The following is a 24,997-nucleotide window of genomic DNA, read 5'->3' as shown; positions in this document are numbered from 1 at the left end:
TTATCAGTTTCTTCAAATTGCAATCAATGAGTGGTTTAGTCGTTTTTAGGCATTCATAACTTATGAGTGGAATGGGCCTCTCAAAGCATTTTAACTTAAGTGCTCAACTGCTTTCAGGGTCCATTTTTATATGATTATTCATTTATGCAGTGATAGATGAATCTCTGAAAACAAATGCTTTTAAGTTTTAATTTAAAACTAAAAATGGCAGGTGCAGGACACAGAAAAGTTTTAAAGTATGCCTTTTTACCAGCAATAGTTCATTTTAAAAATAATGCCAGATTTTTGCCAAGATCAGTGTTTCCTCAAAATGAAGATAGAAATAGAGATTTGTATAGTGTGCTCTTGTACCTCTACATAGGTTCTTATATAATTTTGAATAGTTACGCATTTATCTAAAGTAAATAAATCAAATGTGAATAAATGCATGTTTACCAAAATGGCTGTTTACAGTGCATTTAGTTCTGATATTTATAAAGATGACATTTCACAGAATAACTTTAAAATAGTTTGGAATTCTATGTAGTTTAGACATCAGTGACATCTGGAGACAAAATAAAGGAAAATGTGCAATATTTTTTATGTAGGTGAGCTAACAGTGTACCTATTGCAGAATTATCTAATTAATTTGTAATAGATAAGTTGTATAACATTTTCATATCTTAAAATGTTTTTTAGATCAATCTTGAAGTGAAATATTTTCAAAATAAAATTCTACAGAAAAATTCTTTGGCTATGATATGCACATTTTTGGGCAAGATACAAACTAAATCCAAAAGTAGTATTTGACAGTTTTATTTACTCTGCCGTAATTTGCAAACTTCTTATCATTTAAATCTGTAGATTTTTTTTAAACTGTCGTGTTTGTGATTAATGGAGACATTAGTGTTACAATTTGAGTTTCTCATATTTTTATTGAAAATTTAGAAAATTCATTATTTCCTTGACATGTGATGTAGTATTTACCTTGAGTGGTAAGATCTTATAAAATAGGGCTTCCATATTTAAAATGTGAATGCTAAAATTTACATAAATTAATTAGATGTATGGTTTGGTTATGAAATCTTTTTTAAAATAACACCACCAGAAAATTAATAGATTCAATTTTTGAGACAACCGTTGGTCTGGATTCGTTAATAAAAGTGTCTTCTTCAAGAGATTTTCTTTAAAATATTTCTAGTGTATTAATCATATTTTTGTGGAGTGGGGGTAAACCACACCATTAATGAAATAAAATGTAATTTGGAAGAGGTAATTATAAGATTTGTTTCAGGCCCCAAAATATAAATAAAGATTGGTGTGGAATCTCATTAGTGTATGTTTTCTGCCATTGTAAAATGTCTTTTTTAGCATATGCTTTTAATGGTGTAATCCCAAATAGGTAAATTTCCCAAGCATAGTCTATTTTTAGTGTCTGAGTTATTTTGCTTCTTTAAAAAAAAAATGTAATAGGAAAGAATTTTTTATTGTATTTGGGAATTTTTACATAGGAGACATATTAGATCCCAAGTCCCTGTAGCATTGCCTTATGGAAATCTTTACATTTAAACTGAGTTTTTCTTCTCTTACACAAATTACAATGTATTTACAATGTATTTAAGTTTCTAAAATGTACTAAGTACAGTCATGCAGCACATAATGATGTTTCAGTCAGTGATGGGCTGCATATACAATGGTGGTCCCATAAGATTATAATACGGTATTTTTACTGTACCTTTTCTATGTTTAGGTACACAAATACTTAATATTATGTTACAGTTGTCTGCAGTATTCAGTACAGTAACATGCTGTACAGGTTTGTATCCTAGAAGCAATAGGCTATATACCATCTAGGTTTGTGTAAGTACACTCTGTGATGTTCGCACTACAACAAAATTGCCTAACAACACGTTTCTCACAGCATATCCCCATCATTAAGTGATGTGTGACTGTATAGTTTAATGGAAGTGTATTGGATTGAGCTGGCTTTGCTACTTGATGTAACTTAGGCAAATCACTAAATCATATGGGCCTCAACTTCTTCAACTGTATAAGGGAGGAATTTATCTTGACGGTCTTGGACGTGTCTAGCCAGTTTTAAGTAGAATTATTTATAATGTCTGAAATCTAAAAGAGAAAAATGGGCTTTTCATTAGCTCTTAAAATAGCACACATGTCAGTTATATTAATATTTATACCATAAAGGTTTATTAGGTATCATCCATAGAGGTTTTTGTAAACACACATTGGTTAAATCTGCCACATTACTCTTAAAGTTACCAATTTATGTAGAATTTTTGAGTAAATAAGAAAACTTACCTGTTAAACTGAGTGGAATGTGTATCATTTCAAAGGGACAAAACAGCTGTAAGGAAGTAGTACACCCTTAACTTGAATGAAAAAAACTATGTGTATGAAATTATAAAATTGAATTACAAAATATTAAATAGGTGTTAGAGTTTTATAGCAAAATAAATATGTAGACTCTAGTTTACAACACCTTTATGGATGAGATTTACAGCAGTAATCTGGGAAATAATCTCCAACAATGGCCACATACAGCCAAGACACTACAACATAGCTCAGGTTTAAGTCACTGGAAAAACCTTTTGTTGATAATTATAGGGAAAAGTACTATGAACTAGTTTTGCATAGCTGAGTCAAACTAATTCTAGAGGTTCAAAAGGCCTTTGCTGCCTGTCAGTGTTAGGGCAAATCACTGATTCCTTTTCCTGTTGAACTGAAAATGAAGTGAGAAGTCTCTGAAGCCCAGTGAGGTGTGGTACATTCAAAGAAAATGTATTTAAATAAAGCTCTTAGAACCTTATTTAATCACACTTGCATTTTGCTTTTTCCTTGGATCTGTCACTCCAACGAATAAATACAACACGTGCTAAATTTTCTTTTGTGCAGAGCTTTCTGCCTTGATTTGGAGAGATGGTCATGTATCTAAGGAGAGGAGCTCCGAAGAGGATATAGCAACTGAAAAGTCTGCAACCACTCTTAGGAGGAGGTCAATATTTAGCTAAGGAGCCATAAATGAAAGACTGTTCCGGAGTAGTAAATTTCACTAATTCGAAGAGAGCTTTAACCAATTTGACCCTGCTTGTTGAAAATATAAAATGATTTTTTGCCATCATTGTTCTTACCCAAGGAAAGGCTTTTTGCACATTTAGAAGTCAAATGTTAACTGATCACGGTTCCTAACTCCAAATGAAGTTTGCCTAGACTGAGTGATAACAGTCTCCTACTATATGATATATACATTGTCCAGGATATTAGGTCACTTGCGAAAAATAAATTTTAAATTTGGACTTTCAACCCTCTGTGATACTTGAGTGACTTGAAAGGTTAAACACCACTACCCCTAGGGAAGAAGTGCTTCCATACTTTTGTGATTCTAAGCGTTAGGATCAGTGTTTTACAGGAATATAAATGTCCATGAGAAGACAGCTGGTAAATATGAAATAGAGCTATATGGGAATAAAAGACCACGGAACAGTCATGGCATGATTGTTGTCTACTTTAACCACGAGGTTTGGTTGTTCATATATGAATTGGCCTACCAGAAGATCTTCAAGGTCGTTCATGGTAATAGAAACATTATAGTTTCATGGCATGCACAATTTTGCTAGATGTTGAGCGTGAAAGTAACAATAGCCACAAATACGTGATAATATTCAAAAGTCGGCTGCAGACGGAGTGAGCCTCGGAACCTTCCAGTTCGGGATCTTTTGCCGGAGGGACCGGAAAGGGGAGCGATCCTTCGTTGCGATGTGGGGAGGCGGCAAGCTGAGCTATTCTGGGGGTCGTTTTTTAGGAGTGCTTGGGCCTGGGTGCAGGAGCTCCCAGGCCAAGCGTCCTCACTTAACCTCCTCAGCTGGTGAGTGTGTGTACGGACATCCTCTCACGCAGTTCACTGTGCGGGCTGGCGGTTCTGCGCAGGCGCGGGGTGGGGGCGGGGGGGGGGCGGTGGGTTGTGGTCTCGGCTCCGCAAAAAGTCAGTGCAAGCCTGCGGCGTGGCTCTTGTCTCTAGCTCTCCGTTGAATGCCTGGCTTAGGCTACCGTCCTCTCCTCCGCAAGAGGCCAGGAAAAAGAGCTGAGAACCAGTGGTTCTGGCCCGAGAGAGTGCAGGCCGCAGGCAGCCTCCGTGTACCCAGCGACATGTCTCATTTTGGTTGAGCTCCTTGCCCCAGGAGCCGGCGACATCGTTCTGTGTATGCCTGAGTCTCAAGGTCATGCTTTGTTCTTTTGTCAGCGCGGGAAATATATGCGTCTTTCATAGTTATTCATGGCTTTGTATCTGTATGTTGTTTGCACATATCCTGCTTTTTTCAGAAAGAATTTAAGGCAGATATACTACTTTTGGATTGACAGGTTAATTCAACAGACTATTTGCAAATAAGTTCAAGAAAATAACGCACTGCACTTGGTGCTTGTAGACGACAGTCTGATTTTCGAACGCCCAGTATTAACCAGAAAGTTAAGTTTATCCTTTACATGAAACTCATTTAGCAAATACTGTATGTCAAGCACAGTTATGGTCAATGGGAATTTAAAAATGAATGATACCTCAAGGGTCTCTTTAAAAAAATGTTAGGATAGAACTAAGATCAGGATATAATGAGCAAAAGAGAACTCTTAACAGCCCACCAATGGAGTTTATTAGTTAATACTCATATAGTGAAAAATAGTACAGCCAATAAAAATGATTTAAATCTTTTTGTATCTACATGGGAAAATAATTAGGTTATACTGTTAAGAAAGTAAGATACAAATGAGTATGTGTTATGAACTTGGATATATAGATGGAGATATATAGAGACTAGAGCTAGACCAAAATTTTAGTGATGATTGCTTATGGTGGAGTAGGTGATTGTCTATCATTTTATCATCCTTTATATGCTTTTCTTTCCCTGAACTTTTTTTGGCAAACATATATGTCTTTTTAAAACAGAAATTTAGAAAAGATACAATAAATTTATTTCCAAATGTTGAAGAGTAAACATAGAGGGAACATCTAATACGTTTGGGATCAGGAAAACTTCTTGAAAGAGATATGTAAAGAAATGTCTTGAAGGAGTTGGCCAGTTTTAGAAGCAGTTGGAGAGGTCAAAGGATCAGCTTGAGAATCTGTGAGAAAGTTTGTGGGAAACTGCGTTGTTCCTTGGAAAGTAAAGTGTGTGGATGGAGGACAGGAGGTAAGGGCAGGAGTGGCAAGGGATGAGACAAGAGACCTTTTAGGCCATGACAAGTTCATAAAAGGCCACGTAGACCTTCAGAGGTTGACTTTATCTTGAGGACAATGGAAATTACTGAAGGAACAACATGATCAGACTTATAATATGTTTAAGAAATAACACACAGCAGCTGTGTAGAAATTGGTATGGAGGTTGGCAAGTGTAGGTTTAGGGAGGCCTTAGAGTAATCCACACAATAAATGATGATTGCTGGAAATAAGGTGTTGGCAAGGTAAAGGTCTGTTGCCAGTCTTGTTCATCGTCAGAGTGATAGGTGCTGAATAAATGAATTTTGAATGAATTAAATGAAAAAAAAAAAAGTTTTCCATTCCTTTAAAATCTCAGATACTGCTGGGTGTGATGGGTCACACCTGTAATCCAGGCTACTCTGGAAGTTGAGGTGGGATGATTGCCTGAGGCCAGGAGTTCAAGACCAGCTGGGGCAACATAGCAAGACTCCCCTTCTCTAAAAAAGAAAAAAAAGTTAATAATCTCAAATACCAGGATGAACACAGATTTAACGTAGAGAAGGAATTGGTAGCATTCTGGGTTGTTTTTGTTTTTGTTTTTTCATTTTATTTGAAATAATATACAAGAATATAATGTGCAAAATTTAGGGGCAACATCACAAAGACATGTAATGAAATAAGTTTTACAGCTGTGATTCCTAACCAGAAACACCACTTGGTAAGTAAGATGAAAAGCCATGACCGTATCTCAGAGCAAAAGCAGCTGTATTGCCGATGTATTTGCTCTAATTTTATACAGTTGGATGAAAAGTAAAGTGCAAGTGTTGCACTGCAATAAGTGGAAAGTCTGCCCCCACCATAAAGATTTGATGACAAAATATATTTAAGATACATGGCCGAGGAGATATAGAACACAAAATTAAAAAAAATACAGTCGTGTTGACTGTTGATAGCACCATTACAGTGACTACATCCCAGTGCAATTAACTAACTTTATCTTGGCCTGGGCTAGGTCTCCACTGGAAATAATGGATGGCTGCTGCCACCTGGTGCATAAAGTCAGCATGCCATGGGAACTGCAGCAGGTGGCTCTTACACTGGGACACTGACAACAGCCACCTGCCACATGTTCTGGTAGCCCCTTGGCACTAGCCACACTAGGATTGCCTGCGTTTGGCACAGATGCTGAACCATGTGGTGATTGCTTGAGGAGAGGCCTAGTCCCAGCTTCTGCTTCATGCCATCATGTGTACAATACAGATTAGTAAGCAGTAAGGAGCCAATGTATTACAGCAGTTACATATTTTTTACTTCCCCTTTTATGCAATTTAAAATAAAACATGAATACACTTTACTGTACTTTAGCACCACAGGATATCAATTTTCAAGCCTATATTACCAGATAGACATATATGAAGTTTGGAAGAAAAATAAGGCAATTTGGTTTACAGTGTTGATACTTTTAGCTTAATGCTCTAATGGAGAAAGCAAAACCTCACTAATTATTAGATCATTTCAAGACTCAATGCTATCAGTATCTTATGGTCACACAAATTCAGGACAAATACTGAGACCTTGGTCTTCTTAAGTCTTTCCATCAAGAGTTAATGTTTATGCAAATACAGACTTAAGAACATAAGCATCCTGGTTTAATGTTGTGAGTCTGAGTTGGTTCTTTTCCTTTTCCAGCAGTCAGGACTTAAATGTTTCTGTTCTTCAGTCAAAGCCTTTGCTTCTAATGTGTACATTTTTCTCTCTTCATTCTTCGTTTTCTTCCACCTGTCACCCAGGATCACACTTATGGCTCTGTTATCTTTCCTTGGATACATCTGAGTGTATTCAACTCTATTTTTTTGACAAAAAGCATGAAGATATTCATTGATCTTTAGCACTTACTAGGAGAAGTGGCACTCACAGTCCCTGAGCTGTGGTTTTTGACAGCTTTAGCATATAAAGAATTCAAAGAGAGCTATGGTGATCCAGGTGAGCCACAGTTTTTACTGAATCCAGATCTTGCAAAATCTTGACCACCAGATCCTCCACAAGACAAAGATGAATGACATTATGAGCCATATACTTAACATATAAACTGCAGAAGAATCCATAGGTGTGAAGTCACAGCTTTTTAAATGTATCAAAAACATCTGAATCATCAAAATTAATGGCATCGGGGTGTCCAGGAGGTAGACATACATCTCCAATATGAATTTCACAATACGGAATGCCATGCTGTACCACAGTCAAGGGTGGATAAAATGATGACCAACCTTTATTTTTAACGTAGAAAGCGTGGTCCAGCTTACACTCTATGGTAAGTAAACCATCTTCTATACCAGGATCAAAAGTCATCTTCAGTACTGACTCACCAAATGATACACTTTCTTCACGTGATAACTTTAGACCATGAGAACCATAGCCCTTGTGAGCGCTCATTTGAAGATCTTCCTCATTATCACAGCTTTCAGCTCTAGCAAAATCTTCAACATCCTGCCATTCCTTATTGCTTCTCTTTTGAAAGCACAATCGTGTGCCTTTCAAAAAACAGTGCCAAACAGTTGAAGGCCAGGAATTGCACCATCTCAAGTCATCATCATCTGACAGGGAGGACATGCAGAAAATGCCAGATTCTGACTCACTATTTGCCCTTTCATAGTTACTGGCATTTCCTCCTTCCAGTGGTGATGAGGGAAGGCTGGTTCACTCTTTGAAGAAGAGGACACTTGCATAGGAGTATAAACCTTTGCTAGGAACAACAGGAAATGATCTGTTGTATTACATAAAATGAGCACTGTATAAGTGGACTTTGTGGACTAGTGATGACATTTGTTAATTCTGTTAGGAAATCTATCTCATTTCACAGTAAGTATTTTCTGATATGTCTGAGGTATTTTGGTTCCAAGATGATCTTGTATATTCTTGATGTGAAACATGTGAACTTAGCTGGTACATGGCAGATTGGGTAGGATCACTTTTAACAGCCTGAAGTTTAGGAAGGTCATCAGACTCCATATGCTCATCATAGGAGTTATATCCAGATGAGGATGGCAAATTCTTATTACACTGCAGCAACTCCAATGAGTCATTCATTCCTGAAGCTCTCTTGCCCATTAGCGGCAGGAGTTTCTGTACCTCATTAGGCATCTGATTTCACTTCCCACACCATGTTATGGTGCTCCAAATTCCCAGTTTGTCTACGTAAGCCACCTGTCTCCAGCTTCCTTTGCAAGGGTTCTCAGAAAGAAAAAGTAATTGGTAGTATCAACACAGAGTCCTTATTTATTGATAGTAACTCCTGTCGCAGAGTGCCGGCAGCCCAGGCGCTGGCCGCCCTGGCCGACAGCACCACCAACAGCTCATGTACCTCCTCTCCAACTGGACTAACGCCTTCCCCACGCACATTGCTGCTCCTGCGCCCTTTTTACTTCTGGGACATGCCCACTATTTTTTTAACTTTTGATAGAGACAGGGTCTTGCTATGTTGCCCAAGCTTATCTCAAACCCCTAGCCTGAAGTGATCCTCCCACTGCAGCCTTCCAAAGTGCTGGAATTACAGGTGTGAGCCTCCATGCCTGGCCCCAGGAACTTTTTTTTACAATTCCTTGGAATTTTCTACATGTACAATAGGGACAATTTAATTTCTTCCTTTCCATTCTGTATGCTTTCTTTTTCCTTTTCTTGTCTTATTGCACTGGATAAGACTTTTGGTACTATGTTGAATGAGTGGTGAGAATGGAAGTGCTTACCTTGTTTCTAATTTTAGGGGGAAAATACTCAGTCCTTCACCATTAAGTACTACGTGACCGATAGGATTTTTACAGATGCTTTGTAAAATAATTTCCTTTCCACTCTTACTTTGCTAAGAGTTTTTGATCATAATGGGTATGAATTTTGTTAAATGCTTTGTTTTCATCAATCAGTATGATTATATGGTTTTTCTTCTTTTGATTGTTAATATGGTCAATTATATTGATTAGTGTTCTAATATTGAACTAGTGTTGCATACCTGGAATAAATCCTACTTGGTTGTGTTGTATTATTATTTTTAATATGTTGCTGAATTCTATTTGCTAATATTTGTTGGGAATTTTTGGGTCTGTTAATGAGAGAAATTAGTCCATATTCTTCTTTGCTGTACTGTCTTTGGTTTTTGTATCAGAGTAATGCTGGCTTTATAAAATGGATTGGGACACCAGGCATGGTGGCTCACACCTGTAATCGCAGCCTTTTGGGAGGCTGAGGCCAAAGGATCACTTGAGCCCAGGAGTTTGAGGCTATAGTGAGCTATGATCACTGCATTCCACCCTGGGCAACAAAGTGAGACCCTGTCTCCAAAAAAAGAAAAAAAAAAAAAAGTGGGTTGGGAAGTATTCTTTACTTACCCTTCTATTTTATGGAAAAAGTTGGGTAGAATTGGTTTTTATTTCTTCATTAAGTATCTAGTAGAATTCACAAATGAAGCCCTCTGAACCTGGTGATTTATTTTTCAGAAGGCTTTTAATTATTAATTCAATTTCTTTAGTAGTTATAGACAATTCGGGTTATTTCATGTTGTATGAATTTTGATAGTTTATGGTTTTTATGGAATTAGTCCATTTTGTCTAAGTTAGAGAATTTCTATGTGTGTAATTGTTTGCAATATTCCCTTATTCCCTTTTAATATCTGTTAGGTCTGCAGTGACATCCCTTCTTTAATTCCTGATAGTGGTAATTTAGGTCTTCTCTCTCTTTGTTAGCCTTGCTAGAGGTTTATTACTTTTATTCGTCTTTTCAGTTAATTAACTTTAGGTCTGAATTATTTTCTCTGGTTTTGTTTTGTTTTCAATGTCATTGATTTCTTTTGTTTTTCCTAACACACAAAAGAGTAGAATACATTTTTATTATACATTTCTTTCTTTCTTTTTTTTTAATTTTTATGTCTAAAGCTTAGAGAGAGATATTATACAACATTTTTTAATTTTTTTCTTTTCATAGAATACATTTTCACATTAGATTTCCACAGTGGAAAAATAACAATCTATTACTTATATTATAGTTTTATACTTGTTGATAGATTATTTTAGAACAAGTAAAACACATTTGAGGATTAAGTCTCAGTTTAGAATTTGTAATATTTTGATACCCCTACAAGGGGGACCTACTCCTTAAATGAAATTTCTCTATATTCAGAAGCTAATATCATTGATTTCTCTTTTTATCTTTATTATTTCCTGCTTTCTGCTTGTTTTGTGTTTATTTTGTTCTCCAAAATAAACTTAGATTATTGATTTCAGACCTTTCTTGTTTTCCAATGACTATTTAGTCCTATAAATTGCCCTTTAAGTATTGCTTTACCCATATCCACAGACTTTTACATATTGTTTTTTTTTTTCATTTAGTTCAGTGGGTTTTTGTTGTTGTTGTTGTTGTTGTTGTTTTGTTGTTGTTTTGTTTTTTATTTCCCTGAGACTTTGTCTTTGACTTATGGCTTGTTTAGAAGTGTACTGTTTAAATTTCCTAGTTTTTTGCTTTATATTATTTTTCTATTATTTCTAGTTTGGTTCTGTTATTGTTAAAAACACACTTTGTATGATCTCACTTAAAGTTGTGAAGATTATTTTTATCTTTAGAAATGCTCCATGCATACTTGAAAGAATATATATTCTATTGTTGGTTGGGTGGAGTGTTTGATAAATTTCAAGTAGATTTTATTGGTTATTGGTGGTGTTCAGTTCTTTTGTATCCTTGCTGATTTTCTATCTAATGGTTCTCTGAGAGAGGAATGTTGAAATTCCCAACTACAGTTGTTGATTGTTTATTTCTCCTCTCAGTTCTGTCAATTTTTGCTTCATGTGTTTTGAAATGCCATTGTTTGATGCATACACATTTAAGTTTGCTTTGTTTTCTTGGTGGAGTGTTCCTTTTATCATGATATAATGTCCCTCTTTGTTTCTGGTAACTTTCTTTGCTCTAAAGTCTACTTTGTCTAAATGTTTATTAAACTGAGTATTCTGCAGCAGAGCAACTGGTTCATAAAGCAGGTCTCATATGTAAGTTTGAAAATATAGACTTTGTGAATGTTTATTTTAGGATGTTATGTATGCACACATTTTTCCCCCCGTAAAGGGTATTGAACATATGTAAAAATATATTTCATATAGCTAACGTGGAATTGATAGAATTTGAACTAGTTTTGACAATTAATCTCAGAACTAATACTATTCTATTTTAAAAGGTAACAACTTACATTTGGATATCATTCTTTGTAATTTTTTGCAGCATAACCTGAATGCAAAAACTAATAGCATGAAAAGCTTATATATATGCATTACTTGTTTGTGCTAATTATAATTTCAGAAATGTCTGGGTTAGAATTAGATGGCAGAACGTAAGACCTTTATTTTATTTTTAAAGTTAAATCCAAAATTAAGAAAAAAAAAAAACCCTTTGCTTATGAATTGCAATGTAACATAAGATTACCGTATAAAATTTCTTCAATTACATGTCTATCAGGGATTCTAACTGAGCAATGCTTTTCTCTAGACATTAATTTTCTTTTTCAGTTTATTCAAAGAATCAGCTCAGTTGGACTCTAGAAATTAAACCAGGAGTTTTCAATGAATATAGAACCATGTGGTTCAAATCCTATAGGATGACCTTTTCCTGTTTGAATAGAATGAAAAGTTACAGGTGAGTTTATTTATTACTGTGGCAAATATTTACATAATTAAATGCAATAGTTTGGTATTGATTATGTTTAATAAATCCAGTCAGTATGTAATAGCTTGTGTGACTTGATTAAAGTAGCTTTTATTTATGTAAATATTCATGACTATTTCTAACAATTTTTAAGTTTGGAAAATTTTAAGCCCATAGAAAAGGTGATAGAGTAATACAGTATACAACCAGTACAAAACCTTCATCCAGATTCAGAGATAGCTTTTATTTTTAATATAAGACTGTATTACTTGGAAAAGTATTTTTACATCCTCATAGTATTCTTATGACAAGACACAAATAATGTAGTGCTTAAAATCATAAATGATTCCAGTGCAATGTACATATGATAAGGTGGATAAGTATACACTCTTGGTAGTAAAATTGAATCAAAGTAGTGTCTTTTTGTATGTTATAAGCCAATTTCTAATCTTGTGAAAAATACTGCATAGCATTAATTAAGACTTGAGCTGTAAGTGCATGCTCCCACTTCTTGTAAATGAGCTTTGAGATTGGGTTTATATGAAATCATTTTTAGTCAAATGAGCAACCACCTACTGTTGTCTATTGTAAATGAGTCTTTAATTACTGAGGCTTTACATTAAGCATGGAAAAGAAGGCTAATATTCCTAAGATAATATTAAAGAAGAATATTTGAATCTTAAAAGAATAAAAAGTAATGAATATAGAATGTACTCTCCATATGTAGCTAAGAAAAACATAGTAAAAATTTGAATGGCATTACCTGTTTTCTAACTTAACATCCTTCCTATCTTTTATCCAAGCAGACCTTTGGAGGATTTTCCTATACTGTACTATGACATGGAACTCAGTGTAGTGTCTATTTCACCCCTTAGTCTCTACTGGATCTCATTTGATTAAAACATTTTTTTCAGGCAAATTATATAATTTTCTGGGCTTTTTCCTTCAGATTATTCATTTAACAATTGTTTCCTGAGCACCAACTATGTTCCAGGAACTGTACTAGTCACTAGGAATAAAATGGTAAGCAAGGCAGTCCATGCCTTGCCTTCATAGTGCTTATGGTCTAGTGGGGAGACGACATGATCAAATAATCACACAGCCCATGAAGAAGTATAAAGTGGTACAGGATTTAAAATAGGGGAATATGACCTAGTTTTGAGGATCAGAGAAGACTTCTTAGCTAACACTCCATTTTGCCAGGCACAATGGCTCACACCTATAGTAATCCTGGCACTTTGGAAGGTCAAACGGGAGGATTGCTTGAGCCCAGGAGTTTGAGACCAGCCTGGGCAACAGTGAGACCACGTTTCTACAAAAAAAAAAAAAAAATTGTTTTTAATTAGCCTGGCATGGTGGCGTGCATGTGTAGTCTTAACTACTCGGTAGACTAAGGTGGGAAGATCACTTAAGCCCAGGAGTTTGAGGTTGCAGTGAGCTGTGATTGTGACACTGCGCTCTAGCCTGGGTGACAGAGCAAGACCCTGTCTCAAAAAATAAAAACCACTCAATTTAAACTAAGATCTGAAGGATGAGAAAGAATTAATTAGGTGTTTGTGAAAGAATGTTTCAGGCAGTGGAACAATGTATACAAAGTGCCTGAGGAAAGAGCAAGCATGGCCAGTTCCAAGAAAAGAAGAAAGAAAGCTGGAGCGGGAAGGATGAGGAAGGTAGTAGAAAGTGAGTTTGGAGAGAGAGGAAACTGGGTTCAAAATAATTCAGAGCTTTGTAAGTCATGCTAAGGATATTGGTCTTTTTCTAATGGCACTGGGAAGCCATGAAAGCATTTTATGCAGCAAAGTAACATGATGATATTTGTATTTTGGAACAATACATCTGAATACATCGTGGAGAACAGATTGGAAGGGGATGAGGTAGGAAGCAGCCAGACTAATTAGAAAGCTAGGACAATAGTTCAGGCAAGAGGTAATGGAAGCTTGGACTAGGATATAGCAGTAGAAATGGAGTGAAGAAGATGGAGGCACCTGGGTTCAAGTCCTGGCTCCACCAATTACTTCATCTCTCTGAGCCTCTCTTTGCTTATCTGTAAAGTGGGGATAATAATAGTACCCACCATTGTAGAGTTGTTGGAAAGATTAAATGAGATAATATATGTGGAGTTCTTAAACAGTACCTGGCATTTAGTAAGCGCTCAATAAATGGTACTAGATGTGACCCAGAAAGCCAAATTTTATAAAGTCCTATTTTGAGTTGAAACTTACTTCAAAAGCAAATGAGTTTTATTTCATCTGTGAATATATATATTTATAAGCAGTGTGACTATAAGAAAACTTGACTTTAAAGCATCAAAATTGAGCAATATATGTATTTAGAATCTAATAAATCATAAATATCTTTCTACATAATATGTCCCATGTTACATTTTTTTAAACAACAGCATTTGCTTGCCTCTTTGTTTTCACCTCTTAGGTACCCTTGGACGAGACTGTACAGTACCTCACAAAACACTGTGGACAACAGTGAGGTCAAAACCTTCCTGGCCCTGGCTCACAAGTGGTGGGATGAGCAAGGAGTATACGCGCCTCTTCATTCTATGAATGACCTGAGGGTGCCATTTATTAGGTAACATTCCAGAATCTCTGAGTCTTTTAAATGCACCTTTTTAAGAATTCATCTTTTTTTTGCAGTCATTTTTCTCTTGTATTACACATAGGTTCAAAATGCTGAATTTTAAGTTTGCTTTGAAAATTAGGGAGAGTCTCTTCAGTGTCCACTGTTTGAAACCATTCATTTTAATAACATTACCCAAGGTCTAGGCTGCTTTCATAATTTAACTTGAAGCATTTTGGGATATTACAAAGTTAATTAGAGTTAAATCCTCGTGAAAGGAAACGAGGGTCCTATGGCATCAAGGCTGTTTTATAGCTACCGACCTGTAGCGGCCTCATTGACTTTTAAGCAGTCTGGTAAAGGGAATACTGCCGAGACAGTTGGAGTCAACAAATAGTTTTTGAGAACTTACCTTGTACAGAGCTCAAGAGCCAGATTGTAAAAGATACTAAGATGAATGAAACATAATCCATGTGCTTCAGGAATTTATAGGTTGCTGTGGGAGATAAATAAAGGCAAGAGTTCATCGGGCTTACCTTTAAGAAATTGTTCATTTGTCCATTTATTTACTCATCAAACATTTTTGAGCAGCCAATATGGGCAAGGCAGTGTAATTGATGCAGAATATCAGACTCAAACTCTGCCCTCAAGGAATTTCCTGATTGACTTTTGCTATTATAGTTCATCCAGAATCAGTGTAGCAAAAAGGGAAATATTGGCATCTTTTTATTACCACTGAATTTATGGATTGCTGAACCACTAATGCAGAGAAAAGCAGGAATGTTGTTCTATTACACTAGAATGCTGGTTCTCAAAGTGTAGGCCTTGCACCAGTGACATCAGTATCACCTAGGAACTCATTAGAAATGCAAATTATCAGATGAATGGATAAAGAGAATTTGGTACGTATACACAATGGAATATTATTCATCCATAAAAAGAATGAAATCTTGTCATTTGCAACACATGAATGGAAGTGGAGAACGTTATGTTAAGTGAAATAAGCCAAGCACAGAAAGACAAATTTTCCATGTCCTCACTAATATGTGGGAGCTAAAAATTAAAACAGTTGATCTCACAAGCCTAGAGAATGATGGTTACCAAAGGCTGAGAAGGGTAGCGGGAAGAGAGGGATAAAGTGGGGGTGGTTAATGGGTGCAAAAACATAGTTAGTTAGAATGCTCAATTTCTGATAGCACAACAAAGTGACTATAATCCACAGTAAGTTATGGTATACTTTAACTAAAAAGTAGAATTGGAATGTTCCTAACTCAAAGAAAGAAATGATAAATGCTTGAGATGTTGGATACTCCAATTACCCTGATTTGATTATTATACATTGTATGCCTGAATCAAAACATCACATGTACCCCATAAATACATACAACTATTATGTACCCATCATAGTTTAAAATAAATAATTTTTTAAAAAAGAAATGCAAATTATCATGTAAATTAAAAATAAAATCTTAAGGCTCCTCCTGACCCCCACCCCACTTCTGAACAGATCCCCTCTTGGTCAAGGGGACCCTGGATAAACCTTAAAATTGAGTTCCTAGCCATGAAGGGAAGGGAGGTTGGACATTCTTCCTTATGCCCCTCCCTTTTGGAGTTTAGACACAAAAACTGACCAGCATTAATGTTAAAATACAGATCATAAGACTGGCAAAACAAACTCTTTGTGGCAATAAGATGCTAAATTACAAATAGGACCTAAGGCCAGGCACAGCAAAGATTAAGTCATGCCTGCAGGCCATCACTTTGCCTAAGTTTGAGTCAGTATGTTATGGCTTGCTGTGTGATTAGCAGTCTTCTCATAGGTACGTGACTTTTAAGCAGTAAGCAGTTACAGAAAGGCAAGCTAGGAAACAATGGCTGGTTAACTTTTAGCTATGTCTATACTTCTATAGATATCAGACTTTTACCGCAGTTCTTACCTTGTGGCTTACTTTAATATAGGTGGTTTCATTACTATGATTATCTTAAAATTAAGTTTGCTTGATTTAGATGCCTGTTTACATGCTCATACATGAAAACACCACTAACAGAAAATGAAAAGAGACCCAATTCAGAAGAAAATATAAACAATTCAGAAAACGTAGGTCTCCCATCTGCTTTTTCTAAACCCTGTAAAATAACCTATTTGTTGCTGACATGAAATGGGTCCAGCAAGTACCGACAACATAGCCAATAGGGGTCTCAGGTGTCATGATAGCTCAAGCAAATAAAATTAGGTTAATCTAAATTAGATTAGTTTGAAATTTTTTTCTTTATATTTTTACTAACACAGTAATTGAGTCATAATTACTATTAGATTATTTCAGAGCTATATTCAGCCTCCTGCTTTTGATTCTTGAAAATGTTTTATAAATTAAGTGTAAGTCATTTAATGCTGAGAATAAAAGATCTATTTATCAAAAAAATCCATAATCCATTTAAAATGGGAGTTAATATTTCCTCAAAAATTGTATACTTTTAAGATTTTTCATCGATAAAATTAATCATTTGTTTTTATGTGTTTTGAATTTTTTAAAAAAGAGACAATCTTTTGAAAACACTTCCTAATCACCAGCCAGGAAAACCTTTGTCTGGGATGAAGATTCTTGACGTTGGCTGTGGTGGTGGATTGTTAACTGAAGTAAGTGACTTATAGCTTTCCTGCCATTATTAACCAGGAAAAAAAATTAAGAGGTGGGCTTGTGCTTCATTTATCCTTTCAACAAATAATATTATTCATTTAAAAAAGAGAAATGCGTAATGTTGATTTTAATCTTTTTATGATTACAGACATAACACTTTTCTAAAAAAATAAAAATTTTAGAAAATTATACTGAAGGATTTTTTTTTTTTAAAATAAAAATGGGGCATGGGTTAGTCAAATAGCCTTGAAAATTTCGTGATCTCTTCTGTCCCAAGAAATGAAGCAATTTCCACTGGTTTAAATACAATGATAGGCTGTCCTTTTGCACTTGTTTCAACAGCAAACCTAACAGTTTCGCCTGCTTGTAGGGCTCTTCCCTTCTTAGGTGCTTTAGCGTCCTTGGAAGAGTAGTCATTCTTCCTGTGAAGACTGCACACTTTAGCTTATAGTGAAGTCATGCCTTGAAGCTCTATTTTGTATTCCTCTATCAACACAGGAACTTTTTTCTTTCAATACTGCATCAGAATTTCATCTTTGAAAGATATTTTAAGCAATAGTATGAGATACAAATGTAAGCTAAGATTCAATGGGTTGTAATACCGTCATCCATACCTCAGCTAAGTTGACAGGGAGGCTAAGAGGCCTTCGATACACAAGTTCCCACATGCACAAAAAACGCATTCTTTACCTGGTACTGGGCTAGTTTCTTTTGACGTCAATTATAAAATTTCAGGAAACTTAAAATATGTATCAATGCATCCCTCAGAGTCAAGAATATGTGGTGTACAAATTATAAATGAGGAAGATTTTACCATATGTGTTTTGTAATCTGCTCTGTGTATTACTGTAGATTCTCACGTCTCTAAAATAATGTGATTTATACTTTTAGTTTATTGACTAACCTGTTTAATGTAAACACTGTGCAAGTTTTGATTAAAATTAAGCCTATGTTTAAAAACTTGGGCATATCATTAGAAGTGACTGAATATAAAAACAGAGAGAATAATTAACTATGAAGAATCATTTCCAGTTAGTCACAGAAAAAAACTGTTGAGAAAAAAGTTGTTCTTTAGAAAATCTGAATATTTCAGAAATGATTGCTGTTTTTACAATGGCGTGTGACATTTATTGTACTTTAAATATGTTAATACTGTACAGCATGCATATAAATGTACCTAGAGCATATAGACAAAAACTTTTTCACTGTTCTCAAGTGGTTTTGTTTTTTGGGTTTTCTTTTGAGATAGGGTCTCACTCTCTTACCCAGGCTGGAATGCAGTGGCATAATCATAGCTTACTGCAGCCTTGAACACCTAGGCTCAAGTCATCCTCCTGCCTCAGCCTCCCAAGTAGTTGGAACTACAGGCATGCACCACCACACCCAGCTCAGTTTTTTAAATATATTTTTATGTAGAGACGGGTTCTCACTATGTTGCCCAGGGGGGTCTAGAAGTCCTGGCCTCAAGCCATCCTCCTGCCTCAGCCTCTCAAAGCTCTGGGATTACAGGTTTGAGCCACGACGCCCAGCCTCAAATGGTTCTCTATAAGTTTTTTTTTTTTGTTTTTGATTGTTCTCACTTTTAAACTTTTGAGTATGGAAAATTTCAAATGTATACAAACTAGAAAAAATGGTATATGAATTTCCGTGTACCCATAAATGTTTTCCAGTGATTATCACCTCATAGTTAATCTTGTTTCTTGTTTTTTTTTTTTTCTTTTTGATAAGCTTTGTATTGCTGACATGTTCTGTTTTCTTCCTGAGAGTAACAGTTTTTTTATGCCATTAGCCTCTAGGGCGGCTTGGGGCTTCAGTTACTGGAATCGATCCTGTGGAAGAGAACATTAAAACAGCACAGTGCCATAAATCATTTGATCCAGTCCTGGATCAGAGGATAGAGTACAGAGCATGTGCCCTCGAAGAGATTGTGGAAGACACTGCAGGAACATTTGATGCCGTTGTAGCTTCTGAAGTTGTAGAACATGTGCTTGATCTAGAAACATTTTTACAGTACTGCTGTCAAGTGTTAAAAGTAAGACTTATGGATGTTACTTCTTGGTTTTTTTCTTCTGAAGGTGTGTATGTATCCATCATAGTAATAAAATGTTTGACAATACGTTAGCAGTCCAGCAGGAAAGGTATAGCAGAAAAGAAACCAAGAGGCCAGTATCAGGGGACCGCATCTCTACTGAAGATTACTTCTGCCCCTCAGCTTGCCCGCAATACCAGGGTTTTGCAGTGTCCTGTTAGTATCTTGATGTCCAGGGATCTCAAAAAATGTTGGTTCTGAGCATTGGAAAACCATACATTTGTAGCAGTATTTTTCCATTGGTACAGTCTGGATTAAATACTTAATAGATATTGAAGGACAATTACCAAGAAATTGATTTGGATTAATAGTTAAAAATCAATAAAAACAACTATTAGCATGTATTTACTTAAATAACATAAGTAACTCTGTATGTGGTACATGTATAACAGTTTTCAGCTTATGAAAGAGTACTTCATATATTTGATCTTACCTACAACTCAGTGAGGAAGGAAAGGCAGGTATTATTATCACCTCCTTTGACCTATGAGGACTCAGGATTTGTAAGATGTCAAAGGTCACTGAGCCTTTACATCAAAAGTCCTTAAGTCCTTAAGCAGTGCTTAAGGCTAGATCATTTGACTCCAAGTCTAGTTCTTCCCATTACTTATGCTTATACAGTATAATTTGCCACAGACTTAGTAGTCCTCTGAATGTGGTTCTAATTTTCTTTTAATAAATATCCCTATAGTAATATTATTACTATATTGACTCTATTGTTTATATATTCATGAGGTAAGAACCTAAGGACAAAAGCTAAAGGAATGAAATTCTTAGCTCTTCTCTAAGTAGAGCTTTTATTTTTATTTTTGTTTATTTTTTGAGACAGGGTTTTACTTGGTCCCCCAGGCTAGAGTGCAGTGGTGTGATCATAGCTTACTGCAACCTCCAACTCCCAGCCTCAAGGGATCCTTCTGGCTCAGCCTCCTGAGTACCTAGGACTACAGGCACGCGCCACCACACCCAGCTCATTTAAGAAAATTTTTTGTAGAGATAGGATCTTGTTATGTTGCCCAGGCCGGTCTGGAACTCCTGGCCTCAAGCAATCCTTCTGCCTTGGCCTCCCAAAGTGCTGGGATTACTGAAGCAAGCTACCGTGCCTGGCTAAATAGAGCTTTTTTAAGAAATTTTATTTTTAAGTAATTTTAAATTTATAGAAGAGTTGTACCTGTTTTGCCCTTATATTGACATTTCACATCATAAAGGCAGGAACTAGGATGAGTTAAGCGAGGCACCTAGGGCACAAAACTGAAGGAGACACTCCCTCTCAGATGCCGACCCTGCACCTGTACAGCCTGTTTCCGCTCTGTGTCCTAGGAGCCTCACTGGTCTCATTTCAGTCCTAGCCTTGCACATAACCCCTGGTACAGTTCTCAAAACTAAGAAGCTAGCATTGGCATTATACTTATTGACTGTACTACAGAGCTTTTTAAATTTCACTAATCTTTTTGCTACCGTCATTTTTCTGTTACAGGATCCAATCCAGGCTATTTGCTATGTTTCCTTGGTCTCCTTCAGTATGTGACAATTTCTTAGTGTTTCCTCCTAAATGGAGTTTTATTAGGCTTATCTCTTATTTTCCAAGTAAAACTCCTTAATGATTAGTTTTTGTATTGTGTGTCAGTCAGTATGTATGTATGGAGGTTCTTTGACACATATGAAGAATGCTAGCATTGTGGTTTTAAAACTAAATTTTACTTTAATGGAAAGCCTATATTTAAAAAAAAGACCATTGCTTACCACCATTTCCTTAAAGTATGATTTGGTAGAAGACAGATTATATATTTATAAGTGATTCTTAATAAAAATATTTTAGAATACTAGAGTTTTACAGACAAAGGCTAAAATGTGTGATGATACAGTGTGAGATATTTCTGTTTTTAATTTAAGGGCACACTCCAATATTTCAGGGCTTCCTCTTTTCTCTTTTCTTTTTGGTTCAGGGTGGTATTTGAGATACATTATCTTTTGCCCCCGCTTCTTTCTCTCTTTCTCTATGTCTATGATAATATGAGTATTTTGGAGGGAATCTTTGGCATTGTTATCCCCATCAGGCTGATGAGAATGTATAGAAGAGGGAGGGAATATTAATGTTCTTGCCATTTGTGAGACTAAACATAGGAAACATGTAAATTATAGTCACTAAAACATGGCAGACTAAAGGTCCCATAAATGGTTTGCATTCATTTAAGTGCTTATCTTGATGTCTTTCTGTTCTTTATACAAATGAAATCAAAACCAAAGCAAAAATTTTCAAACTTTAATCGTTAATGCTTTTGTCAGAAAACACTTACTGACAGTGCTCCCTGCCCAAGATGTATAGCTCTGTACCAAACAGGTTAGGCTCAGCACTAAAGAGAAAACTGCGCTGACATATGTAAGGGCGTGAATGTGGACATGTGACAAGGAAACGCAGCCTGATCTCATTTCCATATTTTTATTATAAAGTATTTGATATGTACAAAAGAATATATATGACATAAATACAAATCATAGTAATGTATGATTTTTAGAATTGTAATACTGTTGCATAAACTTAGTGAGTACATCTGAAATGCCTTTAATAATGAATTTCCCAAGAGAAAACAATACTGTTTTGGTAAATTATATTTTATTCATACTTAGGTATCCTAACTGCACTTAAATTATTTGGGAGGAGGGAGGAGGAAGCCAAGCTTAAATGATACACACATAACCTTTTAAATTCTACTTCTATACAATTTTACTTCTTCTAGCCCGGTGGCTCTTTATTCATTACTACAATCAACAAAACACAACTGTCCTATGCCTTGGGAATTGTTTTTTCAGAGCAAATTGCAGGTGTTGTACCAAAAGGTACTCATACTTGGGAGAAGTTTGTTTCACCCGAAAAGCTAGAGAGCATTCTGGAACCAAGTAAGTATTAAGAGTAATTTTTCCAGTTTTCAAGGCCTACCTGAACTTTTAATGCACCTATAATTATTAATCATATGACCAAGCACTTAATTAAATGGGCCACTGGTTTTTTGGATGCTGTTTTTTTCTCCTCAACTGGGTCATAAACTCCTTGAAGTTAGGGTTAAGTAGTAGATATCACTTATTTCTCACCTGTAGCACCTAACCCAGGGCCAAGCAAATAACAGATGATCAATGAATACTTATTGGCTATTTAGTTCTCACTTGTTTCCGGATGAGGTACAACAATGTCTATTATTTATATATCCTCAATTTGCCCTATTAAGCCCTGCTTGTAGCAGTTTATCTTATATGCTATTTTTCCTGACTCTTCTATACTCAGATTTATTTTGAACTTCCAAGTCACTTTTTATGTATTTTATTTTACTTACAGTATACGTTATATCATGGTTATTTTGGTGTTTTTTCACTCTTTTATGGCCTGTAAGCTCCTTGAAGGAAAGACTATATGTCTACTTTTTATACTCGCTATACTGCCTAGCTTTGCTTTATACATAGCACTCAACTTACGTGTTAAGTAAGTGTTAACACTGTCGTGTTAACTAACTTACGTGTTAACACTGTCAAGTAATAGTGTTTGTCAATTCATTTATTTGACATTTGGTATTCCTGTTGAATACTTAGACTCCTGTATTTCTCAGGCTTTTAGTCCTATAAGAGTCTATCAATAAACTTGATTTTACTTTTCAGTCTATAGCAATGTAATAAGTTCTAGAGATTTTTGTGAGTAACTTTGTTGAAAATAGAGTAGAAAAATATTTTCAAGATGCTTTATGGGTACAATCTCTTGTTGGCAGGTATTTTCTAATAACAGCTAATGTTTTCTGAGTACTTAAGCACTGTGCTCCTTTACATAAATAGCCATCTAATTCTAACAGCTCCATGATGTATGTTCCATACATGTGGGAAAACTGAGGTTTAGAAAGGTTGAATGACTGGCCCAACACACCCTCTACGAGGTGCCAGATCTGGGATTTGAACCCAGGTAGTCTGCTTTAGAGTACATGTTCTAATCCACAGTAAAGTGTGATTCATACATGGTTACAAAGTATTTTTGCCCATTAAGTTAGAAATCCTTTTTTAATATAGAAAGTTGCTTGAGACTCTTGGCACTTGGAAGGTAAATATTTATTCAATCTACTCTTCCCGATATTTTTTTTCAGATGGTCTGTCAGTTCAAACTGTGGCAGGAATGCTCTATAACCCCTTCTCAGGTTACTGGCATTGGAGTGAAAATACCAGCCTTAACTATGCAGCTCATGCCGTGAAATCCAGGGTACAGGAACACCCAGTACCTGCTGAATTTGTTTTAAAGGGGGAAACAGAAGAGCTCCGAGCTAATGCCTATGCCAGCCCAGGAATGCATGAAGAGTTGAAGAAATAAATCGTTTCTAGGGACTATGGTAATATGGCTTGAAAGTCTGATGTTTATAAATATAAAAAGTATATAATTTATCCATTAAGAGAGAATCATGAAGAAAGGGTCAATAAAAAGGGCTAAAACCTTGAACGAAAGTTTTTATTATTTCATCTAATAGCTACTTTGAAGGGATTCTGTGGATAAAAAGTTTTATCAAGGTTTTGCATGATCTAGGAGTTTAAGTTCCTCATCTTTTGTTATATAAATAGGTTATGCATATTCATTTCATCTTATAGATTAGATATATAGTTCTTTCCCACATGTATTCACTTACATATATGCTATCATTTGCTTTAATTTTAGGGAATCTGTGTCATCTATGTTCTACTTTATTTGGTTTTAAGTTAAAAGCAGTTATGCTTCTGACTGATGAAAACCAAATATAGTTTTGATTCACTTATATTTGGGAAGATAAAATATATTTTTTCCTTTAAATTTTACTTTGTTGGGAAGCAAATGAGTTGTTAAATATGTGCTGGATTTGGATTCAAACATTAAAATCAAGAAGTTCAGATTATGTTGGACATGCTTTTATATATAGTTCCTTAAATGTTTTATGGTGCTTTTTTTTTTTTTTTTTTTTTTGTAGACAGGATTTTTTAAAATCTCAGTTTAAAAATTCAGTCACAGGACCAGGCATGGTGGCTTACAGATGTAATCTCAGCACTTTGGGAGGCCAAGGAAGGAGGATAGCTTGAAGCCAGGAGTTCAAGACGAGCCTGGACAATATAGCAAGACCCTGTCTCTACAAAATATATAAAAAATGAAATAAAATAAAAATTCAGTTATGGAAATTTCCCTTTTCAGTTAACATTTTTATAATTAAAAGGGCTAACTTGAGGCCGGGAGCAGTGGCTCACACCTGTAATCCTAACACTCTGGGAGGCCGAGGCGGGAGGATAGCTCAAAGTCAGGAGTTCGAGACCAGCCTGAGCAAGAGCGAGACCCCGTCTCTACTAAAAATAGAAAGAAACTAGCTGGATAACTAAACATATATACATAAAAATTAGCTGGGCATGGTGGCACATGCCTGGAGTCCCAGCTACTCGGGAGGCTGAGGCAGGAGGATCGTCTGAGCCCAGGAGTTTGAGGTTGCTGTGAGCTAGGCTGATGCCACAGCACTCTAGCCTGGGCAACAGAGCTAGACTGTCTCAAAAAAAGAAAAAAAAAAAAAGGCAGTCCCAACAAAATACATTTATTGTAGAAAGAGATATCTTTCACAATTATTAAGTGTATACATTGTTAAGTATTGGAAATTCAGGATGATTTAGTAATAACGGCTTCTGTTGTTTGACTTGACTTCCTATGGAATGAAAAGATGAAAATCTCTTGCTTCTGTGTATAATCTAATTTGATATTACAGACCAATATCAACCATATTCCAGGAGAAATAGTCTCAAAAAGACACTACAATTTTTTTAAACCTCTGTTTGTAAAATGAGGATTGTCCAGCTGAAAAA

The 24,997-nt window shown here is 35.7% G+C and overlaps 1 protein-coding gene and 1 pseudogene across 1 annotated transcript; one reads left to right on the top strand and one right to left on the bottom strand.

The window, feature by feature from the left end:
* The first annotated feature begins 3,753 nt into the window (after window positions 1–3,753).
* Window positions 3,754–23,695, top strand: COQ3 (coenzyme Q3, methyltransferase). The gene is made up of 7 exons (XM_069488278.1): window positions 3,754–3,862; window positions 11,728–11,854; window positions 14,294–14,446; window positions 16,973–17,072; window positions 18,863–19,105; window positions 21,898–22,057; window positions 23,281–23,695. Exons 1-7 carry the CDS (start codon window positions 3,754–3,756, stop codon window positions 23,499–23,501), a joined length of 1,113 nt encoding a protein of 370 aa, XP_069344379.1. The 3' UTR covers window positions 23,502–23,695.
* LOC138395554 (HMG box-containing protein 1 pseudogene) lies at window positions 6,838–8,357 on the bottom strand (annotated as a pseudogene).
* Window positions 23,696–24,997: the final 1,302 nt, after the last annotated feature.

Source organism: Eulemur rufifrons, chromosome 15 (assembly GCF_041146395.1).
Source record: "Eulemur rufifrons isolate Redbay chromosome 15, OSU_ERuf_1, whole genome shotgun sequence".
In the NCBI taxonomy this organism is placed as follows: domain Eukaryota; kingdom Metazoa; phylum Chordata; class Mammalia; order Primates; family Lemuridae; genus Eulemur; species Eulemur rufifrons.
The sequence above is the reverse complement of the archived record's forward strand: the minus strand, read 5'-3'. Positions and strand labels throughout refer to the sequence as shown.

What these genes read in the sequence shown, in the direction of transcription:
- COQ3 (XM_069488278.1), top strand. Translation starts at nt 3,754, where the DNA reads ATGTGGGGAGGCGGCAAGCTGAGCTATTCTGGGGGTCGTTTTTTAGGA. An exon ending in GTGGTGGATTGTTAACTGAA is followed by an intron (nt 17,073 to 18,862) that starts GTAAGTGACTTA and finishes TTATGCCATTAG; the next exon opens with CCTCTAGGGCGGCTTGGGGC. An exon ending in ACTGCTGTCAAGTGTTAAAA is followed by an intron (nt 19,106 to 21,897) that starts GTAAGACTTATG and finishes TACTTCTTCTAG; the next exon opens with CCCGGTGGCTCTTTATTCAT.